Consider the following 11276-nt stretch of genomic DNA (forward strand, 5'->3'; position numbering starts at 1 on the left):
GAGCCCTTAAACTTATGGCGAATAAAAGGAAACAGGAAGTGGCTAATAACTTCGGTGAATATTGTGTGAAGTACATCAAACCTCAACTTTATGTTAAAAGAAGAAAGCTGATCACATGGACATGACTACTGTGAGTGTCAGTCATAGCGCCACCAACTGGCAGCAGGAGGTGTGTCACTTTTAGAAATCTCTAATGTTTTCCCTTACTTTCACCTGATTTGGTTGAAAATCAGTCAGAATAATGGCAGGACATGGCTGATGTGAAACTGTGAAGGAATTTGTGATATTTTGAATGATGTTGCTATTGTGAGGACATAATAGAGAAATATTAATGTTCTTATATCTCAACAGTGGAAAGCCCTAATGTTTCAAAATTTTTTAAATAGAACAAACAACTGGTTGTGAGTGATTCTGCTTAGTTTCATGATTTTGTGATGCTCTAACGGCTCACAACAAATTTTTACATTTATCAGTCCAGTGACTAGTCCATTTTCTCCTGACCCCTGCAGTCCACTACAGGCTCTTATCCCGTTATTTTAATTTTTTTTTTTTTTTTACAATATTGCTTCATTTTCACAATTCATATACACAGAGTCAACCAAAAAATGTATATACACTTCAGGAAAAGAAAAATAGTATGATGTAAATAATATTAGTATAATATTAATAATATTATCATAATATTATCATATAAATCAATCTATAACGTATAGCAATAAATTTAGTAATACAATATTTATACAAATTTTTGTATAAAAAAAAATCTTAAATCCTGAAATGTGTATACATTTTTCTGGGTGACTCTCTCTCTCTCTCTCTCTCTCTCTCTCTCTCTCTCTCTCTCTATATATATATATATATATAAACTGATATAGTAATATAGTTTAGAGAGAGAGTCATTGTCCATTTTGACATCACTGGACATTGCTATGATCTATTTCATTAAACCCAAAATGTCCCTTTTGTTCCTACTACACATACTACCTTAAACTACTTACATACTACCTGTACATGCTGTGCATGTAAAACATTACTCCGGACATTTAAGCAGAGCGCACATGCTAGTTCATTTAGACTTCATATTTTAACTGTAGCTTGTATTTATTATTTGAGAATGTCTTGCAATAGTTTAAGCATGTGTAGCTTGTTCATCTCATCGCTTGTATTTGGCACTTTGTTAGGGCGCGCTCCTCCCATGCTCGAGACCTGCTCGGAGTTGTATTTATATATTATTTGAGAATTTCTTGCAATAGTTTAAGCAACATATCGCTTAAACGGTAATAGCTAGAAACATGGTTCCAATGCTGAAATGCTGCTTAAGTGTGCTAGTACTTTTCATTTAAATATTTAGATATTTAAATGTATTTTCACGGACTTCAGACCGCTACTGTGTGAGATGTCCGCTAGAGGGAGTGAAGAGGATTTTTTAAGGTCGTATCGTCTTTAAACTGTTCCTACAGCTTGATTTCTTACTCTACAGCCACATAATCTGTGACTTTAGCTTGTATTTATTATTTGACAATGTATTGCAATAGTCTAAGCAACATATAGCTTTGCTTTTCGCAATCACACGCATTTTCTTCTGGAAATGCAACATTCTAGTTTCATTTATTCTAGTTTATTCTAAACTTATGTACACATTTCATCTCTGTGTATATGTTTGCACCTGACACCAAGACAAATTCCTAGTACTGTAAAGTGCCCTTTGCTGACGTTTTGCTGACGTTTTTCTGACGTTTTGCTGCACCTAGCAACAGAACGTGATTCTGATTCTGATTCTGTGACGAGGGACGCGCGTGGACCCCATTGCTAAGTGACCCACAACACAACGCAGCACGATCCTCGAGGTTGAAGCTGAATTTAGCAAGTGAAAGATTTTTCGCTTTAAACAGAATAAAATGGATAACGCGGTTATATCGGGGCTTTTAGCTGAGATTGGCTGGAACACAAATCTCACGTTTAACGCCGAGAATAAAGCTTTGCTAGATGAGGTAAGGAAAGACCTAACGATATGAGAAATTATTAGAAAAGTAGAAAGGTAAATGAAAGACTTTTGGTTGTTGTTGTACCCATTATCAACTATAGCTAGCTTACTAACTCTTGTTACAAAACGCTTGTCATGGTAATACATATTTGCCAGACTGGAAAGATCATGAGATCAGTTATGATCAGTCATAACATTATGACCACCTGCTTAATATTGTGTCGGTCCCCCTTTTGCTGCCAAAACAGCCCTGACCCATCGAAGCATGGGCTCCACTAGATCCCTAAAGGTGTGCTGTGGTATCTGGCACCAAGATGTTAGCAGTAGGTTCTTTAAGTCCTGTAATTTGTCATCATCAGTTGAAATCATCAGTCTTATTCACGTCACCTCTCAGTGCTCAGAATGTTATGCCTGATCGATGTTTGGTGCATGAATGTGGACAAATAATATCTCCTCCATCCACCAGATCCAGAGAAAACAGAAAGATCGAGCAAATGTGGAAAACAGAGTGAGCAAGCTCAAGGACCGGATCAGTGCCATGACTGAGCATACGACAAACGTCCAGCAAGAGCGCATTCACTCTCAGGTGAAAATTATGCCCAGTGTTTGACCTTAACAGCAATTTATTTTCTGAAAGGCGACTGCTGTAGTAGATTTGAGGTTAATTGATATGTGACGTGTCTGTGTGCAGGCCCTGTGTAGGGCTGTGGAGAAGCAAACGGAGTCCGGGCTGCATTTCAAGGCCTTGTCCGACAGAGAGAAGGGACGGCTTCGTCAGGAGATTTCTCAACAGCAAAGCGAGCTCAAATCGCTGCGAGAGAGGAAGAACTCAAAGGAGGTTATAGATTCTCTGCTCTCTCTTAGACGGAGTCTCACTTTCATATAACATACAATAACATACAGGGCCAAACATATGGTTTATATCTGAAATGTTTTCTTCGCTGCTCAGAACAACATCTTCAAAGCCACACAGAAGATAGAGGTCCTCAAGGGGCAGGTGAACATGGACCAGCAAACTTTGGACGCCTGGCTGGAGGAATCGGCTCGCAAAGACGAGGACATCATGACCATCGTCAAGTATGCACATCAAGATGAGAGCAGGATTCGAGTGAGTCTGTTAATATCTTCTTTTAAAACATAGCCAGCGCTACATAGGTGCATACACTAACACAGCGTTTGATCCTAAAGCAGATTCTAAAGCAGAGCTGATAGCGTCTAAGATATGTGGGTGTAGCAAGGTTCTTTCATGCCATTGATAAAGCATCTTCTGCATGCTGTGTGTGACAGACACCCATTGTCTCTGTGTGATAATATGACTGAAACCCACTCAAACACAGAGTTGACATTTTTCCTGAAAGAAAAAAAACCCCAGCTGGAATATTATGCAGTCTGTTTTATACATATTTACATATTTATGTTTATGTAACACTTATAGTATTTATGTTTTTTATATGTGCCAAACAGGAGCTGACTCTGAACATAGACAAGCAGACGCTGGAGGCGAACCGCAAGAGAAAAACTTTGGAAAATGAGGCCACTGAGACCATCATGGCACAGGTCAGTTTTCTCCAGCATCTTACTCTTAAAGCCATAAAGAGACAAAAAGTCCATTTCATTCACCAGATAAAATGTGTGTGTTGAGCACAGGTGGCTGTGGAGAAGACGGCCGAGCTGGTGCAGCAGGCCAACGTGGAGAGACAGGAGCTGATCACACAGTGGGAGAACTCTATCGCGCAGATGAGGAAGAAAGACCAGGATATACATCAGTGTGCTCTGGTAACAAGCTACACTGAGACATGCTTGAGGGAAATAAACATGTATTTTAAAAGTAAAAAAATAATTTAATTTATTGATTTTTTACTTTTAGCTGCAGGTGGAGACGAAGCAGACGATCTGTGAACGCAAAGCACTGCTAAACGAGAAGCAGAACTTCCTAGCTTACGAGGTGGACAACAACAAGGACTGCGAGAAGAAGATCGCCGCAGCCGAACGCCAGGCCAACACCCTATGGCAACAGTTTCAGGAAGAGGAGAGCAACCGCACTCGACTGCAAGATGAGGCACGTTCCTATAGCTGCATTGGCTACAGTACATCACCTACTTGGTTATAATGAGGAGGCTCTGATATTAACGTGTTGCACTTTCACAGCTGGTGAGCCTAAAGGGCGAGGTGAATCGCACTGCTACAGACCTGGAGGCTAAGAGATCCCACTTAGCGAGCATCAAGAAGGACATCAACATTAAAACAGCAAAGTAATTCTGCCTCATTATTACAAAAAGCTTTAGTGGCCCAGTAAAATGGACTGAGGACACTGAAGGGAGAATGTTTGCGCCATTTAAAAAATATTCTTTGAGGATTTCATTTCTCTTGCTAATGGCGGAAGTAAATACTGCACAAACTTGATCTTGTCTTTAGCCTCTACAGCTCATTCTGTATTCCTTGCAGATTGGAGGACAGGCAGCGGTACATCATCGCTCTCAAAGCGAAGTTGCAGGGCGTGACGGAGGAAGCTCTTAGCGTGGAGGAGAGAGCCGCTCAGATGGAAAAGCTGCACCGAGACCTGAAGAAACACCTCAAAGTGAGCACTTCAGTCAAAACTGCTGTCCTAGAAAATGAACCAACACCAATCATATTCACACATTCAAACACACTCTGGTATAAGATCTTGCTTTTTATCCCGCCTCATTTTGGTTAATAGCAGTGTGTTTCTTTTGTATACAGGAACTTAACACTCAAATCCAGCGGGAAAAAAAGCTCCTCTCCCAGAAAACGCAGGAGCTACAGACGCTGAGAGAAAAAGAGAAAAATGTCATAGCAGATATCTCAGGCAGTCGTGTAGCTCTGTCCAGCCTGGACAACCGCCTCAGTAAACTGGACCAAAATGTTCTCAGGCAGCAGGACTACATCAACAACCAGGCAAGGCATCCAGACCATAACAAATATTCATACTTATCATACAAGCAGTCCTGTAGTCTCCTCATGATCCCAGATCTTGTCCTCATGTGCATCTAACTAAAAGTTTATTCTGAATTTACCAGGAATTCCAGATCCAGTATCTGGAGGAGAAGATGGCCCGTCTGAGTGGCAACGTGAACGAAGAGGAGAAACAGGTTCTGGAAAATCAGGTCTCTGAGCTGAGTGCGGTATTGGAGGAAAAGAAAAGGGCAGCTGACTTGCTTGCAGCACAGCTCAAGAAGCTTCAGGTGAAGACAAACTGTTCAAAAGCAGTAGTGAGGGAAAACTCTGACACATATTGACCTTAACACCTGTGCTTGTGTATTCGCAGAATGATATCCGTTTTGTGGGGAAAGAGAATGAGAAGACGGAAGCAGATAAGCAAGACCTGACCACAAAGATTGAGGAATTGAACCTCGTTGATGACACCTTGAACAAAGAGCTGAAGAGACTTTGTCTCAAGAAACAGGTCCGCACTCACAACAACATCTGTTTGGGAAAATTACAGCAGTGTTTTTTCCTTTGTGGCCAGTAGCTACATTGCACAGGAAACCTAAATCGTAATCAGTGCTGGTTAAAGTTTTAAATGACCAACCATATCAGTTTCTGTTTTTTACTTCAGATGGTCACATTTTGTTGAGACAGACAAGTTATTAGTTATAGATCTTACTTTATAGACTTTATATGCTGTCCTACAACGACCACATCACACTCTTGACACTCTTCCTCCATTAGGACAGCATAGTGGAGAACAATATCCAGCAGCTGCAGGTGAAGCGTCTCAGGACCTTGCTGTATGACAGGGCGGATGGCGTCCTCTCTCAGGAGAAGAGGAAGCTGAAGCTTCAGAAATTAATGAAGGAGCAGCAGAAGGAGATCTGTGTGTATCAGAAAATGTGCACCAAGCAGCTGAAGATCACTGAGCAGGAGATACAGCGTCTCAGGTGGGGCATGAGTAGGAAGACAACACTGGCATTTGCATTATAGCTACTGGTCTAACTGCAGTACTTTCACACAGTCATCAAAATGAATCAAACACTATGAGGACAGCCATCTTTTTTTATTGGGTGCTACTGTGCCATGTCCCATATCCCATAATCCATGTGGTCATTCATGATGCTGCTTAATGCTTCTTTTCAGTGCCCAGTTGTATGAACGACTGTCCAAAGTTGACAAGATGAAGAAAAAATACGAGATCGTCAACATTTCCATGGCGGCACCAGAGGGCGAGGAAGACAAATCCCAGGCCTATTACATTATCAAGGTAGCAACATCACATTACCAGATTCTAAAGGAAATTGCAAATATAATTTAATTACGTAGCCCAAGTTTGATTCCCGTTTCCGTCTTAAAGGCAGCTCAAGAGAAGGAGGAGCTTCAGTGCAAGGGCGACGATTTGGACGCCAAGATCCGCATGATAGAGAAAGAGAATAAGGCGTTGGAAAATACCATGCACCTGCTCAATAATCATAACAGCGCCTATCGTAAATCCATCAAAGAGTCCAGTATGTGCATGACGTCCTGTATTTTCAAAACCTATTACTTGTTGATAGTTGAATTTCATTACTGCAGACTTTTAATTATTCACTAAACCAGATCCAGGAAGAATCTCAAAGTTCTGCTTTTGGTTCAGTTGCTTTTCCTTAATATATCTACCTAGTGTCTGGATGTGTGATCATATAAACACAATCAAATACTTTACCAGTTGTGTTTTCACTTTGTAGGCCCCGAGTATCAAGAGAAATTGAAGTTAGAGGAACAGAAAAGGGCGGCGGACGAGAAGGGCAAGTTCAAGAGACGCCAAATCAGAGAGCTGCAGGAAAACTTTGAGGTCCGTCTAAGCATCAGAGGATGTTATGGAGAATCTCTCTTATCCTATACATTGGCATTTTTAACACCATTTTTAATATACTGCCATGCAGAGAAAGGACTGATCATGAAATGACTAATACATGAAACATGTTATTCATTATGTACTATTCATTACTCAGGCGTGACAGTGAAATGAAAACTAAAAGTACATAGTTATGACTGTGAGGAGTGCAAGCTGTTCAGAACAATTGAAGCAGATTTTTTCTTAGTTAATATTTCAAAGATGATTATCTTTGACTTGTTCCTTCATGGTCTGATTGATTGATATTTTTATTCATAAGGATGTGTGAGAACCAGCATATAAGGGTTCACATAGGAGAATGCATGTTTCGTAGTACAATTACATGGCAGACATTCCACAAATCTGGCCACGCCAAATGAAATCTCACTTGGAGATTGCCAAGAGACAAACATTTGGGAAAAGGTCCACATGATTTGAGCATTACGCTGATTTTCTTAGTTGCTTTTCTGACTAATCCCATCTGACGTTTTAATTTAAAAAATAGATTTAATACTTTATATATTGATATATATAAACCGATCAGCCATAACATTGTGAGCAGTGCCAGGTGAAGTGAATAACACTGATTATTATCTCCTCATCATGGCATTTTTGTGTAATTATTTAACCCACAGAAATCATATATGATCGGTTTCAGATCTGCATTCCAGTGTTGTTTTTTAAAATTCTCTTTTCTTTGCCAGGTCATGAGCAGCTCACTCAACAGCCTGCAGCAAGAAGAAGGTGTTGAGAGACATAGAAAAGCAGATCTGGAAACACAAGTTGTCTCTTTCAAAGCCGAGCTCATTTCTCAGCAGGAAAAATGGGACAGGGCTACCAAGCAGGTCAGATATCCTGCATTCATGCAATTTGTAGCCATTGAATAGACATAGCTTGATTTTGATAAAGCAACTTTTTTTTTTTTGCATACCTTTTTTGGAATGCTGATTATACATTAAGCAGGATTCCACGACAGGGTGAAACTATTCTGTGGGGAACAAAAGTCTTGTTACAAATGAATATTCTCTTGTGTTTTCCATTTGTTTTTTCTTAAATTTGATGGTATTTATTCCCTCAACAGTCCTTAAAGCTGACAAAGGAGGTCCGCTCTAGCAAAAACACCAAAAAGGAGACCTTTGAGGAACGTGACCTCAATCAAAAAGTACTGAAAGACTGCAAGAAGACGGTCAATAAGCTGTTTCTGGAAGTCATGGAGCAGCATCCTGACCTCCAGGAGACGTTACAGACGTACTTCATGCAGGTGAAGAGCTGCTTAGTGCTCAAATGGAGGAACAGTCCTGAACATGGAAATTGTATGTAAATGATATGTTTTCTGTCGTAGGCCGGGCTTGCTCTTCCCTCTCCTGCACCAACCCCGTCGAGCAGGAGTTCAAAGCTGAGTTCGGCACGTAGCTCCGTTTCTCTCAGGTAAACCTGCAGCACACGAGCACTTTATATCAGATCTCCACTGTGTGTACACTGAAAATACGATGAATGGAATCCTTCAAACCTTTTCCTTGCTCAGAGCAACCCATTATGCTTGTCAACACACATCAGTATTGTTTTTACTTTCTGACCAGATCTTCCAGATTCCCCAGGCCATCAGCAGCTAACAGCGCCAGAGGCTTGGCAGTTCACTCACCCTCCATAAAGAAGATTGATTTAGGCCTTGGACTTGCCGTTTCCTCTACTCTTTCACCTCAGCCTCTGGGCAGTGACAGGAGCAGTAGGAACAACAAGAGCAGAAGGAACATCAGAGACAGACATCTCAAAAATCCTTAATCAGTACTTTATCGGCTTACGGGAAATGCTCTGTGTGATACAGAATATTTGTGAGATATATAAATTAAATCAATTTCATATTCCCGACTTTGTGGGAACAGTTTGGGGATGACCCCTTCCTGTTCCAACATGACTGTACACCAGTGCGCAAAGCAAGCTCCATAAAGACGTGGATGAGTGAGTTTGGTGTGGAGGACCTTGACTGGCCAGCACAGAGTCCTGACCTCAACCCCATAGAACACCTTTGGGATGAATTAGAGCGGAGACTGTGAACCAGGCCAAAACTGGGACGTCTGCCTTTACATGCACATGAATGTAATATGGAGTTGTTCCGTCCTTTGTAGATATAACAGCTTCAACTCTTCTGGGAAGGCTTTCCACATGGTTTAGGAGTGTGTTTATGGAAATTTTTTACCTTCCCACTAGAAGCGCATTTGTGAGGTCAGGCACTGATGTTGGATGAGAAGGTCTGGCTCACAGTCTCCGCTCTAATTCATCCCAAAGGTGTTCTATCAGGTTGAGGTCAGGACTCTGTGAAGTTCCTCCACACCAAACACGCTCATCCATGTCTTTATGGACCTTGCTTTGTGCACTGGTGCGCAGTCATGTTGGAACAGGAAGGGGTCATCCCCAAACTGTTCCCACAAAGTCAGGAATATGAAATTGATTTGACATTAAGAGTTCATTTCCCTGGAACTAAGGGGCCGAGCCCAGCCCCTGAAAAACAACACCTGAATTCAATGATTTAGAGGGGTGTCCCAAAACTTATAGTGTATATTCATTAATTTTTACATAAATTCACACAATGGTCATTCTCAGTGTTGTTACATTTAAGTTTAATAAAATTATTTTAATCTGAAATGCAAATGAAATCATATCATCTGTTCGTATCTGTTCAGCGTTTAAAGAAAAGGTGGCGTGTGTGGAATAATACTTTAACCATGGGTGGAGTTTGTGCACCTGATTTACTGGAACTGCCGCTGTTCCACGTCACCAAGTATGAAAGTTAAGAACGAGTTCCATCAGAAAGTGGTTATAAGAGATACTGACGGCAACAATACACACTCACACTCACACACACACACACACACACACACACTCACACACTCACACACACTACACACACACACACTCACACACCCATGTACCTCAGTCAGCTGTAACAGCCTCAGCGGGAAACATGTTACTCTTAATCCTTTTAGTTGGAGGGGTTATTTTCACAGACGGGACAATCGGTGAGTTCCATAAAGATTCAATAATTTATGTTTTTGTTTATGTGAAGATTAAAATCATCCAAATCTTGTCAGATCTTTTTCCACCTTTAACGTGATTGTAATACAGCAGAGAACAACAGTGAATTGAAAAGGAAACAAAACATTTTTAAGGGAAATTTTTTTACAGTAACCTGCTGGCATAAGAGTGCACTCTAATAAATTTAGCTCTGATAAAAAAATAAGAGACCACTGCAAAATAATGAGTTTCTTATGTTTTTTTCTTCCAGGTTCATGTATTGGTGAGATGAACAGTTTTGTTTCATTTTTTGTGAACTGCTGACAATATTTCTCCTAAATTCAAAATATAACTATTGTTATTTAGAGCGTATGTTTAAAGGAAATGACAACACATCAAAATAACCCGAGATCATGCAGTATCTGCAGAGTTTTAATAACTCAAATAAAACCACTGCATGAAAAGGCAGATTTTCATCCCTATGAATGCCTGATGACTTCTCTAATCACCGGCAGTTATCGACAATTCACAGCCTGGGAAGTTCCCGAGTGACAGAAACAGTCGCTATCATACCATGGGGTGTATGGGGAGGGAGGTGTGTGTGGAGGTACAAGGTGCGAAATGCGAATTTGCATATGAATGAAACCACCTTGAATGCTCTACAGTACCTACTGGATGAAAGCACAATTTTCAAAACAGAAAGATCTGGCTGAGACATGTGTTGCTGTTGGTCAGTCTGGGTAATTATAATACCATTTTGAGTAAACCCCTCCCTTTTCCCTTTTATTATACACTATATTGCCAAAAGTATTCGCTCACCTGCCTTGACTCGCATATGAACTTAAGTGACATCCCATTCCTAATCCATAGGGTTCAATATGACGTCAATCCACCCTTTGCAGCTATAACAGCTTCAACTCTTCTGGGAAGGCTTTCCACAAGGTTTAGGAGTGTGTTTATGGGAATTTTTGACCATTCTTCCAGAAGCGCATTTGTGAGGTCACACACTGATGTAGGACGAGAAGGCCTGGCTCTCAGTCTCCGCTCTAATTCATCCCAAAGGTGTTCTATCAGGTTGAGTTCAGAACTCTGTGCAGGCCAGTCAAGTTCCTCCACACCAGACTCTGTCATCCATGTCTTTATGGACCTTGCTTTGGTCACTGGTGCACAGTCATGTTGGAAGAGGAAGAGGCCAGCTCCAAACTGTTCCCACAAATTTGGGAGCATGGAATTGTCCAAAATGTCTTGGTATGCTGAAGCATTCAGAGTTCCTTTCACTGGAACTAAGGGGCCAAGCCCAGCTCCTGAAAAACAACCCCACACCATAATCCCCCCTCCACTAAACTTTACACTTGGCACAATGCAGTCAGACAAGTACCGTTCTCCTGGCAACCGCCAAACCCAGACTCGTCCATCAGATTGCCAGATGGAGAAGCGCGATTCGTCACTCCA

At 41.1% G+C, this 11276-nt stretch overlaps 1 protein-coding gene across 1 annotated transcript; it reads left to right on the forward strand.

Moving 5' to 3' along the window:
* The first annotated feature begins 1898 nt into the window (after window positions 1-1898).
* On the forward strand, window positions 1899-8699 carry LOC131355863 (coiled-coil domain-containing protein 39-like). The gene is made up of 20 exons (XM_058394398.1): window positions 1899-1991; window positions 2451-2570; window positions 2676-2822; window positions 2934-3092; window positions 3449-3541; window positions 3632-3760; window positions 3852-4043; window positions 4133-4236; window positions 4430-4562; window positions 4706-4900; window positions 5023-5187; window positions 5271-5408; window positions 5675-5883; window positions 6080-6203; window positions 6294-6444; window positions 6664-6770; window positions 7517-7657; window positions 7894-8073; window positions 8155-8240; window positions 8393-8699. Exons 1-20 carry the CDS (start codon window positions 1899-1901, stop codon window positions 8592-8594), a joined length of 2868 nt encoding a protein of 955 aa, XP_058250381.1. The 3' UTR covers window positions 8595-8699.
* The last annotated feature ends 2577 nt before the right edge of the window (window positions 8700-11276 follow it).

This window comes from Hemibagrus wyckioides, linkage group LG07 (assembly GCF_019097595.1).
Source record: "Hemibagrus wyckioides isolate EC202008001 linkage group LG07, SWU_Hwy_1.0, whole genome shotgun sequence".
In the NCBI taxonomy this organism is placed as follows: domain Eukaryota; kingdom Metazoa; phylum Chordata; class Actinopteri; order Siluriformes; family Bagridae; genus Hemibagrus; species Hemibagrus wyckioides.

Excerpts from the sequence above, each read along its gene's own strand:
- LOC131355863 (XM_058394398.1), top strand. The coding sequence starts at position 1,899 with ATGGATAACGCGGTTATATCGGGGCTTTTAGCTGAGATTGGCTGGAAC. Across the intron at positions 5,409-5,674 it reads GACTTTGTCTCAAGAAACAG|GACAGCATAGTGGAGAACAA; the intron begins GTCCGCACTCAC and ends TTCCTCCATTAG. Across the intron at positions 6,204-6,293 it reads AGGCCTATTACATTATCAAG|GCAGCTCAAGAGAAGGAGGA; the intron begins GTAGCAACATCA and ends TCCGTCTTAAAG.